Consider the following 20,867-nt stretch of genomic DNA (forward strand, 5'->3'; position numbering starts at 1 on the left):
GCTCAACACTCTTCACCTTTCATCCATGTTACATATTCGGCCAACAGTGTACACTTCAAACTGAGTCAACAATTATTTTCTTTTAAATTTGTCTCTACAATTTCCTTTTTTCAATTTATGAATTAGGTTATAGTTGGGTTTGAGTTCTTTCGAAAAAATTGAAGTCCAAAGTTCAATCAGATTAGCGGGACTGCTTTTGGATCGGACAATGCCGTGTTTTTAACGTCAAAGCAAAACTAACGATATCAAACACAAACATGAGACAGTATTTATATTCTATAATGCATTTTGTTTCTTGGTTTCATAAAACATCAGTAAAACGATTGAATAGAAACTTAAAACCTTTCCGATTTGATCATTCGTCACACATCCAGTTTTTATTCTGAAAAGTTTTGGTTCGAGATAATCTTGAAAAAGCCCAAACTCAAATTTGTGAAAACAAAATAAAATGTATGAGCTATATAGAACATAACTAGTTGAAGCTAATTATATACTAATTCTTTAACTATACTCATTCCGTATTTGTTGCACCTGTTAATACTGCAAAAACTTATTATAATTTGATTATGTTAAGTTGGCCATCGAGTTACATTCTTAGTTAGGAACGAAATGTTAACAAATTCGGACAAATAAAGTTGAGGAATGTAAGAAAAACAATTTTAGAAGTGAACAACCCAAGTTGATTTAGTGGAAAAGATCTATATTTCCATGGGACCAACTAGTGAATCTGAATTAATCTACTCGAAAGTAAAATTGGAGAGCTAAAATATTCTAGTAAATTTAATTTTATAAAAGTAAATCTGGATTAATCGAGACCATTCAATTACACCCTGTCTCAATTTATGTGACAGTCTTTTCTTTTGGTCAGTAAGAAGATCACCTTTCTATATTCAATACTCACACCTTTCTATATTCAATACTCTTTCCGTCCCAATTTATGTGACACCATTTAAAATGGCACAAAATTTATGGAAAAAAAAGAAGATCTTTGAAATTTGTGATCCCAAACGAGATTTAGATATTTGTGTGGCTGTAAATCATCTCATAAAGTTAAATTATTCTTAAATATAGAAATGTGTTATCCTTTTGAGACATAATAAAAAGAAAAATGTGTTACATAAATAGGGACAGAGGGAATAACAATTTACTAACTTTAAGCTTTCCATTTTAATGCTTTCTAGCCACAATTATACTTATTTTGGACCAAAAATTCAAAAATCTTTCTTTCATTCCTGTAGGTGGCGCCAAATCAAATATTCTCACATAAATGAGTACAAAGGATATAAAAATTAGAAGGGCAAGGCAGAAATGACCGCAATTAAACTGTCAATAACGGTTGGGTACAATAGCATATTGGCCGCCTTGTCTGACCTTTGTGGGCGGGCGTTATAGTCAATACAATGCACCATTAGCTTCCAAAGTTAGCTTAAACCCACCATAGCACGCCTATTTCCTAGTACGTATACCTGCTCACCCATAATTGAGATGCTATTCTTATCCCAATTAATTATTATATATTGATCAAATCGAAACACAAAAAATGACATGAACATTTTTTTGTCTTACACGCCTTTATTTATTTGTCGAATGGATTAGGTGGGTTACAACCTCTATGACTAGTGTAGTAGTATTATAGCAGCCCTTTTTGACAAAGAGAGTCGTATTTATTCAATCAGTGACAGTTACAAAATACACTTAATTGAGTGTTCAATTTGAAGGAGAATAAGAAGAAAATCAGATATGGAGGGAAAGCGAATTGATGGGAAATTAGATTCAAGTTCCGATGACGCAATTTCACATTTGTCTATCGACATTGGAGGTATTTTTTGTTTCAAATCCTAAATCCATGGGTTGATTTTTCCTTTCAATTGGGTTTATTTTATGAGATCTTGATTTTTACTTTGGTTTGGGAACTTGGAAAAGTTATATGTTGGCACTGCTTTCTTATTGGTTTAAGAAAAAAACAAAAAGAATAAACAAGTAAAGATCAACTTTTTTTTTTTTTTTTTTTTAATTGAAACTCATTACTTGAATAGTTCTGTTGTGCTAACTAGGGAATTAAGAGAGATAATTCGGACATTTCTAGAATTGTTATGTGCTTGTTGGTTTATACTGGACCTCTTGTTTCAATCACTGTATTAACAGTGATTAGATGGCAGACTAATTGATTCGTAGAAACGAAAATGTGGAAAAAATTTCATATATGGCTGTATTGCAGCAGTCCATTAGTTCTACTTTATTAAGTGATGATCCAACATATTATTTTGATTGTTCAATCCTATGTATTGATATACCACTGTATCATGCAAAGTTTGCATTAAAAAATTTCTATGAGCTCGAAGGGATGAAGCTGTTTCTTTAATCTTAAATAAGAGGAAGACGTGGTTGGAGAAATGAGAAATGTAAAAAGAGACTGGATAAAACCATTAATTTCAAATTGTCAAATAATCAGAGCTTATAACTCTTGAAGAATGATCCCCTAGGTTAGAATAACTTTTGTTGTGTTGGAATCGACCGATCAAAAAAGAACTCTTGTTGGGAGTTGGTACTTATTCAAGGTTTAGTCTAGCTAGAATAATTTTTTGGAAACAAAGAAATATCATCAACTGAGAGTGATCTATAGAAGTCGACCACTTTCTTCTGTGCTAGCACTTAAGATCTTTTTTGAAGATTATCAATTCTTAGATACATGGTTTATTTATTTACATATATCGGAATACATTATAGTGAACAATCTTGTTTTTCTTTGCAAAAGAACTTCAGTTTTAGTTCTCAATTGTCGTTTCCTATGACTCTACTTTAGAATTTTCATAAAAGGGATTTAAAGATTCTTAGTTTTTTACATAGAGAATATACGATTGTGATGGAATCAGTTGCATCTTTTGCTTCTTTCTGGTCTATCTCTGGAACATCTGAATCATGTGAAAGATGAAAGGCCGATACTGTTTATGGAAGTGGGATGATGCAAGTTTATAATCTCTCTAAAGTTTGACACACAAGGGTGCCAAATCTTTGTTACCCTGGATATGTCGTTGCTTAAAAGATATGGTGACTTGTTGAGGAGAAGCCCTGGAAGGACAGCAGTTCTTCTACTCATGTTTTCTAGTAACGGCACTGTAGCTTTGTCTGGTCTCAAAGAGAGATGCTAAAATTGCTCTTATGAGTTTTAGGCATGGATCTAGATGAAGACCATTAATTGTTTCTTTACAGGGTGAATGATAGTGGCGGGTTGTATTAACACCTCCAAAGCCTAATGGAGTAATGGCGATGCACTGTCTCTAGTGCAAATATAAACAAGGCATTTGTAATGACCACACTAGTTAGAGAGAGGTTAGCGCTAGACTGCAAATATAAACAAGGCATCTATAATAACCAAGTTTCATTTAAAATGACTAATTTGACTATCCAATATACAACAATGCAGATGATAATCCAATTCTTCAATATTGAGAGTTAAAGAACTGACCACTTCTTGTACGGATCATCTTTCACGTCATTGTTTGAAACACACACATCTATAAATGCATTGCTCTACTCATGAAACCTCTCACTTCACATCGTTTCATCACTTTAAGCGACAAACCGAGGACTCTTAATATCACTAGTCATGTGAAGGTATGATTTCCAAGAGTAAATTTGTGTTTGCAAGAGAAAGGGCTTTTTTGTTTCTCAGAGGTTTAGCGAGAGGAAGGAAGCCTTAAGGTTTAATGTTTTTTCAGAACTGACAGTAGCAATTGTATAAATTGATCCTAAAAAGGACGATTCTGAGCGGATAGAAAATCTTCATTAATCCTTTTTCAGGATGCACTTTGAATTTTAAGTGCATAACTTGGGAATACATGGAAATGCTGCCAAATCATTTCTGTTTTCATAGTAGTGAAATCCCTTGCAAATCTACCCTTTAGGAAGTGCTTATATGCCTGATCGAACACAAATATTTTCTTATTTCAATCTTTAAGGTTAGCTGCTTAATGACATTGCTATTCCCCCCAGGCTAGAATTGCAAACTGAACCAAGCTAGTACTAGAATTTGGTGGATTCTTGACCTCTTAAGAAACAAGCTCAGTCTTTGGATAAGTTGAATTGTTATCTCATTTCAGTGGTTTCTTGACCTCACAAGAGCACACTATCAAATTTTGGACGAGTTGAATCGTTATCTAGTTTCAGAAGTCTCTTGCCTTATAAGAACCATAGCTATCATCATTCGGATGAATTGAACTAATATGTAGTTTGCAAATTACATGTCTCTAGGTTTTACTGGATAAAATAGAAAGATTATATATGGTGTTTTCCATGATTGAATTCTGTGCTACTGGGAGGAGTACATTTTACTTGGTTTTAGTGGCACCCAAGGATGTGGCCTAGTAGTTAATGTAGTGGGTGCAAACCTTGGAGGCAGGGTTTGATTCCAGAAGAGACAAAATACAGTAATTTCTTCGTATCTGCCTAAGCCTTGGTGGGCAGAGTCACCTAGTACTTGTGCTGGTGGGAGGTAGCAGGTACCTGTTCGAATAGTCGAGGTGCACTCAGCGGACCCAGACACCACTGTCATGGAAAAAGATACTTGGTTTTATTGAACATAGACAGAGAAGATGGATATATGGTGGTTTATTTGAATATCCAGAAACTTCAGCAAAATTTCTCCAAGATTTCAGCTGGCATAGTAGATGGAGCTTGTATAGTGCTGCTGGCTCAATTGCTTGTTACTGAAATTTTTTATTTTGTGCCTCACACACAACTGACACTAATCGTGTGAGGTTTCTTTTTGTCTCACAACTTAGTGGGCCCAAAAGTGCAAGATATGGGTCGACTAAATTGTGAGACAAAAAAAAGCCTCACATAACTAATGTCAGTTCTGTGAGGCACATGATAACGTTTTTTCTTATTACTGATTTCACAATGAGATGAACTCTCAACTATATTTTGTTAGTGCTAAAACATAATTAAGTAGATAAAAGTGTGCTCTCTCTAATAGTATTAGCTTCAAGACCAAGGGGTTACATATTGCAATATGTATTAGATAAAAAATTGATATTTTTCATAAGTAGAGCTAGAAAAAATGCTAAATGAGAGGACCTTCTCCTTTTGCAGGCTCCCTCATCAAGATTGTATACTTTTCAACCAACAGTAAATGCATCACTAATGATGAGGCACCAGCGATCTCAAAAGAAAGGCAGGAAGTTCCTAATGGAGACCTTAACCATCACATTCTAAGTGGCAGGCTTTATTTCGTGAAGTTCGAGACTAGCAAGATTGAGGACTGCATAAAATTTTTGTCTTTCAAGAAACTGCAACAGTGTGGTAGGTATTCTTTTTGGTGCTTACACGTAAGAAGTAATTATTTTTCCTAGGGTGACTTAACTGGTTACAAATTGGCAGGCATGTAAACATTATAGTAGCCTAGTAGGGGGCTTGATTATGAAGAAGAATTTATCGTTTCACCTTTGATTATACGTAAATATAACTTAATCAGAGCTATCAGCATCATTTGAATATTTACATGTGTGGCTGAGCTTGACCCTGATTGTCACCATTTCCTTTTTTATTTAGCGTTTTACCCAGATTTTGTAATGCAGCTCATAATTCACAAATATACACATCAACAAGTGTTCAGTTTTAGCCACCGAGTGTTAAATTGTGTATCTTATGTCAGCTCCTCTATGTTTCTTTTCCTATCCATTTGTTCATCTTTAACAAAGTGAAGAAATAGAGGGGTAGGGCAGGGATTCTTTTTCCTAGCATAGCTCTTCTCCGGGTTTAGTAGAGTGAAGGAGAATGACACTGCAGCTGGCCTCTCAATGGTCAAGAAGCTAGAATAGAGAGAACATCAAATAAACTCTTCCTCGTAAGTACGCAGTGATAGAATTCAGGAATTGGAGGAGATTAGAAGAGAGAGAGAAAACAGTGCAGCTGGATCTAGACTTAAGCAGTTGCTTTAACACTAGATACGGGCTTTAAGACATTAATTTTACTTATATGTTATATTAGTGATAGTGGAAGTAACAGTATTAAATGATTGCTAATTTAGTGTGGCACAGAAAACATTACTACAATATTTAAACTTTGGATGGTAGAAAGATTTTGAATTCTTGAAAGTGAAGTGTACAAAATAGCACTTTCTTCATTATGCTAAGTGTATTTGAAGTGGATAAACATTTTAGTGCTGACAGAAATATGATTTAGTAGTTCCAGCTAAGTTTTCACGTACCTTTGTCACTTTAGGAATCATATGCCTCATTTAAGAGAATGTGTTCGCTTTAGAGTTTATACTCACAGTTTCTTATACTTCTTTTGATTTAATTGTATTATGCCATGGCTTTCCTAAATCTTATAGATTACAATGATTACAGGTGCTCAATGTCATCATTCTCATGCTGTTGACAAGATCAAGATTAAGGTAAAGGAGTTATTTCAATAGATGTTGAATCTGTTTCCCACCTCTTCTTCTTTTTCTTTGCTCAATTAGGTGATTATAGGAGAGCTTCCCTAAAATCCTTATTTCGGAGGAATTTTTATATCCTAAAACTTCACTAGAAAGAAATAATATATGTCCATTGTCGGACGAATGAGCTTCCGGAAATCCAGCAAATCAACAATGAGTTGCTGGAGAAGCTACTCAATGATAAGACTGAGGAACCTACACATTGCAGTCTTCTATTGTTAGACTGTACTTTTCAAGTTAAATACTTCTTGGAAATTAAATTTTTCAAAAGTGGACATTAAGAGAGTGTGCTTTTCTCCTTCTAGAAGATCTGGAATAACAACAAAAACAACAACAACATACCTAGTGTAATCCCACCAAGTGGGCTCTGGGGAGGGCAGAGTGTACGCAGACCTTACCCCTACCTTGAAGGTAGAGAGGCTATTTCCGATAGACCCTCGGCTCAAGAAAACAGTTCAAAGCAGTTCGGAAAAGGAACTAGAAGATCTAGAATAAATAAAGGAATAACCAAATAAATAAATAAGTACCCTTTCTTACAATTTAAACTTTTAGATAAGGTGGTTTACGTCAATCAATATGGTTTTAGAGTAAGTAGAGTTCTTCAGTTTGAGTCTCACCACCGATAAACAAAATAATGCACGTGCTTGACTAACCCAAAAAAATAAAAAAGAGGTCACATGTGAGGGGTGTGGTGAGAACCTGAAATCAATAAATAAAAATGTATCTGTAGTTTAAACTTAATCGGGCTGTTCACAATTCAAAGAAGTGCTGTTAGAGTAAACTAGAGTGTAGTTGTGTACAGAGTTAATAGTGTATGCATCAGTGTCTGATTGCCAAAATATACTAAATACACTATGCATAGTATTCATTCAAATATTGCACAGAAACCCTTGCATGTAGTACAATTTTCTGAAAGCACATTAATCAGCTCTTGTAGATGTCCCTCTGCCCATGACTGGATATGTCTTTTTTGGGGTCAAAGCACTCATGGTCATACCAAAGAGCTGTAGTAGAATTTTTTCCTCACAATTGGCTCAGTTGGTTGAGCATGGGGCTTTCATAATGGAGGTCTCAGGTTCGAAACCCCATGCTTACGAAAGCAGGGGATTTGCCTTCTGGGTTGAGCTCGTCGCACATGGCTTACCTAGTGCGGGTTATCTCTCTTGTGTGATTTGCGAGCTATTGCACAGGAGCTGGGTTTACTCGGTGCGCACCCGAAAGGTAGCGGCTGCGGGTTCCATGTCATCAAAAATATTTGTAATTAATTTATATGGTGAAATGCTAAAGCTAAAAGACCCATGGAACCTTTTCATGAGTTTTATGCTTGAACAGGCAACAGGTGGTGGAGCTTTCAAATTTGCCGATCTATTCAGAGATAAACTTGGCATAACTCTGGACAAGGTAGAGGAAATGGAGTCTCTTGTTGCTGGAGCAAATTTTCTGCTTAAGGTGGGGTTTTTATAGCACAAAACAGTATTTGGTTAGTACTTTTTTCTTCAGATATTGAAATCCAGGCACATGAAGTCCTTTTTAAGTATAATTTATATTTTTCTAGTCCGGCAATCTTCAGCTTGGTTTATCTACCGAATCTGAATAAGTACTTGGAAGGTGTTTGTGGTCCCAGGAATACTATGTACTTTCTCTAATTAGTTCCTTGCTTGGTGATATGGATGTGTTTAGCCAAATTTACTATTAATTTATCATGATTCTCTGCTGCTTCCTTGATGGAACGCTGCACCTTCAAGGCTGGTAATAGATTTGTAAAGGCACATTTCGCATGAAAGTACTGGTTTCTCTTTTCTCTCCTCTGCCCGGTATTTAGCTGATTGAGTACAAGTAGCGTATGGAGTACCTTTTTCTTGCTTGGTATGGTTCATTTCGATAACTTTAGGTAAATAGAATACCTTTTTTAAAGGACAGAGAAAATCTCTCTTACTTTATTGGGTCTTGTCCATGGGACCAAGAGGTCTCCAGTATTCAGTCCTAGCTAGTGAGGCTAAGACCTCATTGGCAGCAGAAATCCTTTTCAATGCATAAAATTTCCTGTTCTTTTCTAATTTTTAATGCACCGTGTAAAAAGAAAGCTCATTTGACACATTCCTCTCTCTTCTTCTCTGAGTAGGCTGTCAACAATGAAGCTTATACATATATTGGAGGTCAAAAGGAGTACGTGCAGATTGATCAGAATGATCTATATCCTTACCTCCTTGTCAACATTGGCTCTGGGGTTAGCATGATAAAGGTAAGCTTCACAGCCTCGGTTCTTTCAATTTGATATAAACGCTAATTCACACTGATCTTCAAGGGTCAGGACGTGCTAGGAGTTCACCAAAGCTCTTCTTATCCTACTCACGCATGATTTAGATGACATTCCATAAGCTTCATACTGGTCCTCTGTTTTCCAAAATGCAGTTTTCATCTCATTGTTTTCAACATGTTGGTGCATTCTTATGAATCCCATGCAGGACAAGAAGTTAATCTTCTGCATAGTAGCAAACAATCTATAAATTAAAAACTAATACCTACAACCACTACTTTATTATTTTCTTAGTTAATTTGGTCCTGTCAAATAAGGAATTTACCTCACTTTTTCTCATATGTGAAGATCCCCCTTGGAATATTATCCATATGTCTGCAAGATAACATTGGTATACTACAATTTTTTATGAGCATTTGTAAATGATCTTGACCAATAACTTGACAAGACTCACTAGGCTCTGCATTGGGTTACTAAATGAATTTCAGAAGTGTTGAGAATTTAGGTTTAACATTGTCATCTCAGGCTGGTGGGCTTTGATGGATTGGTAGATACAGAGTAAGAAGACCTTTTGACTTCATAGTATTTTCTGAAGGAGTAATGCACACTTCTGACTTGAGTTGCTGGAAACTCTGCGACTTGAGTTAATAAGCTTTTATGAGCTATAACTGCTTGTATATATTTCCATTCTAGAGGAAAAGGAATTCAATCATAATTTAATCAAGACCAAGGTGATATGTGCAATTAATAATGAGTTTTATGTATTTTCAATGGCTGAGCCACCGTATGCTGCTTGGTCGGAAATTTTTACTACTTATAAGTAAAATGTACGAAAAACAATACATAATATAACTTGACGATACTGAACAAAATACACTTCTTAGTCCTACTGGTTGTTACTAGCTTAATTTAGGTCGGGGTTTCAAGCCTCGGCTTGGACATGTATGTCTTACATTTTTAGCCTCATCTATTAAAATAAAAAGATGATACAACAACAAGAAGCCCAGTAGAATCCCACCATGTGGGGTCTGGAAAATAAAAAGATGATGCTGAAAATAAATGGATCCCCAACTCCACAACCGTAATAATCAACCACACCGAAGTTCCTTTTTATGGATGAAAAATATTTTCTTTCATGTCTTAATGAGGAAAAGATTTCCTTGGAATTCTGTTTCTAATGATGTCATCATTAATACATTTTTAGAACTAAAAGCTCATTCAAAACTGTTGTAGTAATATAGTTGAATTGTGTTTTATTAATAATGTCGAAATTTGTCTTTGATTTGTTCATTTGTTCGCTTCTTTAAGTGCTGACACCGCTTACAATAAATTCTGCAAACGCCACTGTGTATTTTGGCAGTTCATAGCCAACTCCATCTTTGTTATGTCAATATTTTGTGTGTATGCCTTTAAGGTAGATGGAGATGGGAAATTTCAGAGAGTTAGTGGAACTAGCGTCGGTGGTGGCACTTTCTTGGGCCTAGGAAAACTTTTGACTAAATGCCAAAGGTTATTTTCATTTGTGTTATAAGTAATGATTTTCAATATAGTCAATTTGTTTCTCTTTCTGCAGAATTTCTTATGTGTTTGTATTACAGTTTTGATGAGTTGCTGGAATTGAGCCATCAAGGAAACAACAGAGTGGTAGACATGCTCGTTGGAGATATTTATGGGGGATTGGACTATTCAAAGGTATAAGCTTTGTTGTGTAATTTATCTTCGCCCATGTTTATTTTCTTTATACTTTTTTTACACCTTTTCCTTCTTTTCATTTGGATTAGTTGCAGTTTAAACTTTTCAAAGGTCCTTTATGTTACATCTTGGATATAGAAAAGTCTAGATGAGTAATGGAAGGACTATGTGAAGAGAATAAGGAATTGGTCTCCAAAGTCGAAAATTTAGTTCAAGTTGAGCAATTTTTTCCCAACTCCCAATTTGTGTCCTTCACATCCTCAATCCACTATGTTTTATCTGTAAAGGTTCTCTTATCAAGATAAGTGAAAGTAAATTCATTTTTGATAATACACAAAAAGGGGATGACACTAGTAAGAGTGACTCTGCTTGTGCCTTCTCATAGCTTGAAGTGTGAAGAACAAAGAAAAAATAAGTCGAGTCCACCACCCTCTTTAGTCTCTTTTCCTCATGATTCCGCGTCTCCTATTTGTTCAGCTTCCTCCAATCTACATTCTGTTTCTCTCCATATATGCTCTGCCAAAGTTAGACCTTTATGTAGTAGAATCTTAAGGCTAGCTTGTTACAGTTTTCAAGTTCATAGTCTTCTTGTGTCATTCTGTATATACCTTTTCTCCACTTGACAAATCTCATCCTCCTGAGTGCATTTTTTGTCCTATATTTTCTTTCTGATTCTATAAGCACGTGAGCCTCTTGTATACGGAAATACTCATTTCATCCTCAAAAGTATGGATGGAGTCACAATTTTGTTCCAGTTCTCTAAGTGTTCTTATTAATTTCCCTGTCGATACTAGGACCCAGAAAGAAATCTTCCCAGTCATGATGTTTGCTTTGGAACAGTGATTCAACCAATGGCAGACCCAAATCGAGACAATTCTTGCTTGAGATATGCACCGACCCCTTAGAAGGTGGGAATTTGGAGAAAAGCCATTAAAAGGGTCTAAAATACCCCTCTACTATACAAAATATCTTAATTTTATCCTCCATCATAGGCTATACGAACCCTTTTCATTAGCAAATTTTTCAGTTGTCAGTTGTTATAGATGAACTCATTAACTCCACCACAAACAGTTCCTTATTTTAGCGATGTTTCTGCTGTTGGGATGTTGGTCAAGTATTTGAAATCTTATCATAAGAGGAGTTGATGAATTTTGCAAATCTAGTTCCCATATGTTCAGTTGTTCTAAATGCTCTATTCACATACCAGAAGCTTCATATTAAGGGTTATTAAGAATGTAATTATTCATGACAGATCGGCCTCACATCAACAGCCATTGCCTCTAGCTTCGGTAAGGCGATCTCAGAAAACAAAGAGCTCGAAGACTACAAACCAGAAGACATTGCCCGGTCCCTCCTAAGGATGATCTCAAATAACATTGGCCAGGTAATTATGTGGGTAATGAAGTTTCTCTCAGTGATATCTGTAGATACATCACAATGCGCTTATTTCCCGACTGAAAAGACCAAAACAATTTTGATATTTCATTTGTCTCTATATTAAATAATATTGCTATTCGGCGGACGCAAAAGAACACTAGGTGATTTCTTTTCATCTACCTAATCCTCGTGGCATTGAGTTACCGGATACCTTTGCTAGTGGGAGGTAGCAGGTCCCAGTGAAATAGTTGAGGTGTGTGCAAGGCCGCAAGCTAGCGCGGATACCACTGTCATTAAGAAAAGAATGATACTGGTATTCTTCAATTAAATGGAAACACCTTTGTCCTTCAGGACAAGAGGGGGTTGCTCAGGTGGTAAGCACCGTTCACCTCCAACCTTAAGGTTATGGGTTCAAATCAACAGACTGGGATTTTGTACTGTCCCGATTAGATATCTTTTGCACACTATTCTCCTCTCTCATAAGGATACAAAGAATGAATTGAAGTAAAACTCAGGAGAAGAGCAGATAGATAATCCATCCATTACTTATTGGATACGCAGTACGGCACATTTTCACTTCACGCCGACAGCAACTGTGTATGTTCTTGGACATTTGATTGTAACATGTCATAAAGTTGTTAAAATGGCACTAAATATTGGAAGATACAAAAACTTAATACTACTTCTGTGTTTGTCTTCAGTCTTTGACTCTTTTCCTTGCTAGAAACTCTCTGGTGGTGTTACAGACATGCATCTGCTACTTTAGTTCCTCAAGAAGTTATACTTCCTAATTTAATTTTATCATGCTCTCTTCTGCCATGAAAACATATGATTATAGTGGTCTTCATTAGAAGAAAATTCGTCATTTTAAGTGGCACCGAGTCGGTCCAAGATTTAGTGTGTTAGTTATCTCGTTCTGAGGTGATGCTTTGACTGAATAAGAAAACATGAAGACCTGAACAAGTTGAGAAGTATGAGTTTGCAACCAACACTCTATGAAATGGAAGAATAGAGGGCCTCCCCTTCCATTCTGTTGCTTTAATTTAGTTGTTAAAATTGTAAATAATTCATTTTGTTATTGTTGCTGACTTTTTTCTTCAATTGTTTTTGCTTTTCTAGATTGCATACCTGAATGCTCTTCGTTTTGGGCTCAAGCGCATCTTTTTGGGAGGATTCTTCATCCGTGACCATGCTTATACAATGGACACAATCTCCGTTGCAGTTGATTTCTGGTAATTGCTATTTCCACTTATAGCCAGATAATTGGTATTTTCCTTACTACCAAGTTACCAACCCTAAGCAAATAAAGCTCCTATAAATTTTATTTTGAATTATAAGCCTTGGGTTTGGTAGAGTTACTTGGTACCTGTGCTGGTGCCTGGTGGAAAGTAACAGTTACCCAATTGAAATAGTCGATGTGCGCACCACCTGACCTGGATACCATCGCTGTTAAAAAAGATCTTTTGAATTGCATCAGTTTCTTAGTGATGAATTGGTTTGTACTTTCTAGGATAGATTAATCAGTTGGCATACTCTTTCAACGCAAGGGATAAATCGTGCTTGCTAGCTGCTGCTGCTAAAACGTGGTCTCGCAAATATCATTTTGACTCCTGCTGTAATCTCTCCTGAATTCAAGTTAACAGAAATGCACTACGTGCAGGTCGAAGGGTGAGGCAAAAGCAATGTTCTTGCGGCATGAGGGGTTTCTTGGAGCCCTTGGAGCTTTCATGAACTACAAAGATGGAAATGCTGAATTGGTGCCCCCTCAATTACTGGAGCAACAATCCCCAAAGAGTTCAAGTTGCATAGTAGATAGGATTCATAACTCTACGCGTGTGCAAGAAAATGAAAATGGTGCCATAGATTGTAGATTGCGAGTTAGTAGCTCATTTAAAATTTATGATGAGGTCAAAAGGTGTTGACCTAAGACAACCATATGTACAAAAAAGAGGATGTCAAAGGAAGCTGTTGTTTCTGGTCCTATTCAAGTGGTTAGACTGTGAAAATGTGAAAGGGCTAGCAACAAATTTCAGATTTATATATGTGCATATATATGTATTTGTGCTTCAATTGGGAATGAAGTTTGATACCTTACCCAGACATTTGAAAAACTATTTACAATAGTTTAGCGGCTTTTTTCATATATTTTCTTCTCGGGTCTCAAACAAACATTCTTCACGAATCTTGTACAACCAGAAATTTTCGCCGGTTACCTTTTTTCGGATAACTCTATAGTAAATAGCCCTCCTTTTGTTTTTCTTGTGATTTATGAATATTTTAGATTACATTTAAATCTTATGTGAAAATATTAGATCATGATTAAAAAATTTGTAGACGTTAGACAACAATTTAATGTTTTGTCAGTTTCAGAACTATATTTGCACAATTTTTAAAAAGTAGGGATAAAATTTAAATGGTGACCTTAGAAGAGTACGTTTGTGCAAATCAGCCTACTACTTCAGACTCGTCTTTCCTTTGGATAGGGGTTAAATTATTCAGCTAAGTTTGATACAAAATCAATGTAGGAATCTTGCTATTGCTAGTGTTGAAAATTGAAACCCTTGGGAAAAACTCTATCGTGTGTGTTAATGTGAGCTTTGTTCTCATTACACTTTTGGATTCATAAATTTTGGGCCAACCTTTTTGTGAAAAAAAAAAAAAAGTCTCACGTATTTAGTGTCAGTTGTGACTCACAAACTAAAAAATTTCATTCGGCATTATTCTTCACGATAGTAGCAAGAAAAGATCATCCTACACTCTAAATGAAATGGAGTAAATTCCCTAGAAGGTCACCCATATATTGAGAATTGCCTATCAATTCTCTATCACTTCTATTTTTTTTAGGACTAGAATATCACCCACCTTTCACTATTTTCCTCAAAATATATTAGACACACAAGACCCTCCTTCTCTCCTAATTAGCATGTCATGTCACATAAATTATATTTTTCTAATAATAAATTTATATAACTCATCAATCTCATTTAACTCAATCCAAACCCAAACACAATTAGCTAACCAACCCATATCTCATACCATTTAACCCGGTTAAAAAACATCAAAGAAGCGTAACTTTTAGGCCCTACTATCAAAATTGGATTTTTTTTTTTTTTTTTTTTTTTTGTCAATGAGAACTTTAGTCAAACATGCCGAAATTAGTTGTAGACCAATTGTGATTTTCTTTAATCAGATTGTAGAATGTTTATATTTTGACAATTTATTTAGGTGGTGGTGCTAATAATGGTTTAATTTATGTTAATTGGAATGAATAGCTTTGCGAAACAAAAAATTGACTCCTTTTCTTTGCAATATTGTTTATTGTAAGTTTTATATTTGTATGTTAGTAGAAAATGTAGGGAACCTATATATGATTGGTAATAAAAGAGAAATTATTGGTTATTAGAATATTATGTGATTTATTTGACTGGAATGGATATTGACGATTCATATAATTAACCACAACTAGTTCAAGATTGAGATATAGTAATACGAGTAGTAGTACGTAGTTACATTAGTTATTGACTTATTGTTGTATAACGGTTCACCAGAGTCCGGAACTTTTCTAACCCAAAAAAAAAAAAAAAAATTGGAACCAAACTAACCCGTTAAAAAAAAAAAAAAAAAAAAAAAAAAAAACCAAAGTAGGCTTCACGCACAGATTCTGTGCGTGAAACCACTACCAAAATCCCACTGCAACCTCTCATTTTCAGCATACTCCTCTTCCATTTCCTCCATTTTCACCCTTTCAACACACTTTTGTACTCCCAAAAACATGTCTCAAAGTTTTGAAACTTCAAAGTTTGCTATACAACCCGATATTTGTGAATGCGGTTATTACTGTAAACTAAAAACATCAAAGACCCAAGATAATCAGTGTTTTTTTGGCGTTGTAAAGTGCCTGAAGTAAGTGCTTTTACATTTTTTAGTGTTTTTTTTTTCACGTTATCCACATATTTTACTTTAAATAACTGATTTTCTTGTAATGTTTATAGGATATGGGCGGTTGCAAACACTTTCGATGGGAAGATAGCATTCACGTAGATAAAATGATGGCGGCGAAGTTTAAAAATTCACTTTTTGATAGAGATACCGCGACTTCACATATATCTAGAGATACCGCTAAGTTGGACTCGCAATTTAAGCTTGTGGAAGCTTATTGGCCAGCTAGTAATGAAAAATCATCATCATCTAGTTCCCATGTCCTACCCATTGCTTCAAATATATTTGCTAGGGTAAGACATGTAATAGAATCAAGATTACCAAATTGGGTGTAGAATGTCATGATAACTCGTTTTAAAGTGAATACTAGTTGTTTGTCAATCATGTTATATATAGTACTGCATTTTTTGACGTTTATTTGAATTTAATTCATATTACGCAACATTTCAATACGCAAATATAACATGATTTGACAACACATCATGCATGCCAATTTCAGCTTTTTTATGACACCCATGCTTGATTTGACAACACATCATGCATGTCAATTTCAGCTTTTTCATAACACATAAATGACCGATTTGACAATACAATGCTGCATTTTTTGACCGTTTATTTGAATTTAATTCATATTACGTAATATTTCAATGCGCAATATAACATGATTTGACAACACATTATGCATGCCAATTTCAGCTTTTTTATGACACCCATGCTTGATTTGACAATACATCATGCATGCCAATTTCAGTTTTTTTATGACACATAAAGGAACGATTTGACAATACAATGCTGCATTTTTTGACGAAAATAGTGACTATTGCGCAACATTTCAATGCACAATAGGGGTCAATATGAATCTATTTAAGAAGAATGTTGGACGAGGTAAAAACTCATCCATCCATTTCATAAGTTTAAGTCTCTGAAGTCAATCAAAAAAACCTCTCTTAAGTCATTCAAAAAAAAAAAAAAAATCAAACTTCCTACAAAAAATGGCTCAAGATATTCCACCAGTTAAGGTTTCAATACATTGGGATGGTATTATCCTTGATGACAATAGTACAGTTCGTTACAATAAAAGACCAAACATTCATGTTAAATGTCCACTTGAAATGTCTTATGAATAGTCACTTACATATATGAAAAAATGAAGGTTAGTCCAGATGAGTATGAAATCTCTATAACAGGCAGATAGATATCCACAATCAGTTTCCCATGGTATAGTGCTTTATGGTAGGCATTATATCAATGATGATGATTCTTTGAGGGATTATTTGAATGCGCCAGAAGAATTAAAACATTCAGTCGCTCTTAATGTTCTTGAGATGTATGTTGAAAAGATACCCGAGAGGTCCCGCAAGAATAGCCCAGTCAAGTTAACACGTATGGAGCTATTATTTCTTACGGGGACATTTTGAGTGGCCAGGTGCCGCTGAAAAATCTTACCCAACAATTTAATCAAACTTGATAAATATGCATTCTTACATTATTATTTTGTGCAGTAGCACGTGTTTATTGTATGTATTGGTAAATAACCATTTTTAAATCTTTGTAGGGGTTATAGACGTTATACGAGTAATATTGGGCCCTTAAATCATCTCGAGTATTTCGAAGAACAATATGCTTTTCATCTTTCTCAAGTCAAATAAAATCTGTAACATATGAAGCTTGTAACACAATGCATAATAATACATCGGCTTACATAGCCGCTTACAAAACTGACGTCTTATATACACGACACCGTCTGCAAAGTCTCTAACATAACTCCAGATACCATAACAAAAGCACTCTGACTCAGCAGCACTCCGGGAGGAAATGGAGCTCGCCAATCCAGCTGGAACATCTTCTACTCATCTGTATATACCTGCGTGGCATGAAACGCAGCCCCCGAAGAAAGGGGGTCAGTACGGAATATGTACTGAGCATGTAAAGCATGAAATACAGTAAACCGGATCATACTGAATAAGGAGTACAGAAAATCATAAGGCTTGACTCTGAAACATAAACAAATAATCATCGTGTACATATGCATGCATAGCGTGTGGGGCCCTCTAGTGAGGGACTCGGTGAGTAAAATCATCATATACATGTACATATAGCGTGTCCCGGCCCTCTAGTGAGGGACTCGGTAAATAAAATCATCATATCATCATGTCATCATGTCGTCATATACATATATATACCGTACCCGGCCCTCTAGTGAGGGACTCGGTGAATAGAATCATCATATGCCATCCTGGCCGCCATCCCCATATCATCATATCATCATATCATATATATATACCGGACCCGGCCCTCTAGTGAGGGACTCGGTGAACAATGCAGTGGAATGTGCACGAATACGTACCCGGCCCGGGACTCGGTGAAAGACATATTGAGCTTTGCACGAGCAGAGTAGTGAGAAACCATATGCACATAAATCATCATTACAGACTCAATGGATAAGTAAGTAGTCGACGCTCGAGAGTTAAAACGATAATCATATCAAGTTCTTTCAAAAGAGTCGTTAGGACTGTACAAAAGAAAATCTCGGGGACCACGGATATGCATCAAACCAATCCGGGCCCGCCCATGAAATTTAAAATCATTATACGTTATAGAATCATTTACGAACATATCAAAGCAATCCGGTCCCCGTCTATGAAAGTTACGGACATTCTTAGACATAGGATCTTTTAAGAACAAAAATTCTTTTGCAACATTTGAAATTCAATCATACATAAGACTTAAGGACCATAGTCCGACCATATGAAGAACGTCAACATCAAGAAGCAAATAAGAATCGTAAACATGCTCGGGACCTAAGAATGGAGTTACCCCAAGGCACATATCATGTCATATCTTACTTACGTCTAAGACATGCCAAAAGAAAGAAAGAGTAAGCTTTACATACCTCGTCCGCTTCCTAAGCTAATCCAAACTCAAGTCTCGGGCTCCCCAAGATCTACAATACGTCAATAAATACCAAACATTAGCTATAGGCACTTAGGAATTCAATCCTAAGTTAGCATTTGTCTACGAAATTTGGGCAGCATTTCCCCGTTTATATGCCTAGCCCGAATTCTCAATTCAAGTAACCAACAACACCAACAACAATACCAATAGTATTAACATCATTTCCAATACCGACGTATGCCATAAAACAGCCCGCACTTCGTTTTCTAAATTTCTCAACCAACCAAATTTGCGATATAACTATTTAATAATTTTATTTCCGTAAAGGAGTCGAAATTCATATGAACAACATCAATAACAACAGCCTTCACATTTTACAAGGTAAATACATTTATTTTCATCCAAAATTCTCTTCAAATCTCCTTCCATAATTCACAACACCAACAAACGAATTTATCAGACTATTCCCTCCGTGCTAATCCGTTAAAATTCTAAATAAACTCGTTAACAATGAAAAGGAACCGTATTCATACCTTAAGCATGCAGCCCCCACGTTATCACTCTTCTCCTTGGTTGATTTTTAGCTCAAATTGAAGACAACGCAGCGTACAACACTTTTCTCTTCATGGGCTTCGGAATTCGGGGCTCGGATTTTGGTCAAAATTGGTTTTTCTTCTCTCCAAGGCTCTTCTCTCTCTCTTTCCAGAATTTTCTGGTGTTCTTGGTCTGAAAAATGAGAGGAAAGGGCTGAAATTTCACTTAAATAGGCATGGGTCATGGGCCTAACCCGATTGGGCCCGGTTTGGGCCTAGCCCACTGACCTTTCCGCCTTAAAACGTCCATATCTCCTTATCCCGATGTCACCTGTGGGCCCACGACCTATGGTTGGAAAGCTAATTCAATTATCTACAACTTCTATCTTTGGTATTTTTCCAAATTCCAAACTTATAATACCGTTTTACGCCCTCGAAGTCGGATCACCCGAAAACGTTACTTAAAAATATTTGCTTGGAGGACTTCCACTTTGATTTGGCTCAAGGGTCCTTCTTGAGTTATGTTTAACTTCACATATGTGATTCATATAAATTGTCGCATGTCCCAAAAAAATCTCAATGTGTGGGCCCCACCTCGGCTTGCGAATAATCCGACGTACAAAAATACGAAATATAATCCGTCAACGTGAGTTTAAATTATGAAGCAACAACATGATTGTCAATTTTTAAGCACGTTAATAAGGACCTTCCAATTGGTTGGAATTGCTAGAAGAAAATATTTTTTTGAATCAAGATTTGAGGGCTCAAATTCTCGGTTCCATGGCCGAATGGCCTCTCTTTATTTTTCTCCAAGTTTCTTGAATTTTCTAAGGTTTGAAAGTATGAAGAATGTGATTAATAAGTCATCCAATATACTCATATATAAGTCATCCATGTGTCCCATGGCCCACACATGGCTTGGATGAATTAAAATTAGCCAAGCCATGGGTGGTGCCCCACTCACACCACACGGCCAACTTGGCCATTATTTCATGAAATGCCAACTTTCCTAAATTAACTTTTAACCCCAAATTTTCCTTAATATTCCATGCCAATAAATTCATAAGCAACTTATGCCTTAACACAAAATCGAAGGTCAAAAGTCTCTACCTCATATCCCGGAATAGTCTTGTCCTTAACTTATCATGGTTAGCTCGGATTGTCCCAAGGTACAAAATACGGGATATAACATCCTTCCCCCCTTTAGAACATTCGTCCTCGAATGTTCAACTAGTCTCATAAGGTCTTATAAGAATCTCGGGGGTTTCCTTTATTACCATAGCATGCAATCTCATCCACCAATCATATTTCTTCTTCATCTCCCCTTCAGCTTCTCAAGTCACCTCCTTCCCGGTATTATTCCGCCACAATACCTTAACAAAAACCATGTCTTTAGTACGTAACCTTCTTTCCTTCCGAACAATGTAATAAGGTCCAATGTATCTCGGGTTAAAACCTCTCTTCCTTGTCGAATCTCATTACACCTTTTATGGGTGATACCTTCAAGCATGCCCACTCGCCATTCCGAAATTCGAAGTGCCGACGCCGATTGTCGTCATATGATTTCTGTCGTCCCTGAGCTGCTAATAGCCGTTCCCTACTTTAACTATCATCAGCTGATATAATTCTGAAAGAATTTGACGTATGAATCCACCCTCTTTAGTAACCAGCTAGTCCTGATCATCTTGCTTAAATCATCTTATAATCCCCCTTTACTCAGCTTGTAACATTC

The 20,867-nt window shown here is 36.0% G+C and overlaps 1 protein-coding gene across 1 annotated transcript; it reads left to right on the forward strand.

Moving 5' to 3' along the window:
- The first annotated feature begins 1,422 nt into the window (after positions 1 to 1,422).
- On the forward strand, positions 1,423 to 13,868 carry LOC132042976 (pantothenate kinase 1). The gene is made up of 10 exons (XM_059433477.1): positions 1,423 to 1,819; positions 5,092 to 5,301; positions 6,351 to 6,397; positions 7,775 to 7,891; positions 8,565 to 8,684; positions 10,114 to 10,208; positions 10,298 to 10,391; positions 11,644 to 11,775; positions 12,888 to 13,000; positions 13,429 to 13,868. The coding sequence occupies exons 1-10, from the start codon at positions 1,741 to 1,743 to the stop codon at positions 13,688 to 13,690; spliced, it is 1,269 nt and encodes a 422-aa protein (XP_059289460.1). The 5' UTR covers positions 1,423 to 1,740; the 3' UTR covers positions 13,691 to 13,868.
- The last annotated feature ends 6,999 nt before the right edge of the window (positions 13,869 to 20,867 follow it).

The sequence above is a fragment of the Lycium ferocissimum genome, unplaced genomic scaffold (genome assembly GCF_029784015.1).
Source record: "Lycium ferocissimum isolate CSIRO_LF1 unplaced genomic scaffold, AGI_CSIRO_Lferr_CH_V1 ctg1950, whole genome shotgun sequence".
Lineage (NCBI taxonomy): Eukaryota > Viridiplantae > Streptophyta > Magnoliopsida > Solanales > Solanaceae > Lycium > Lycium ferocissimum.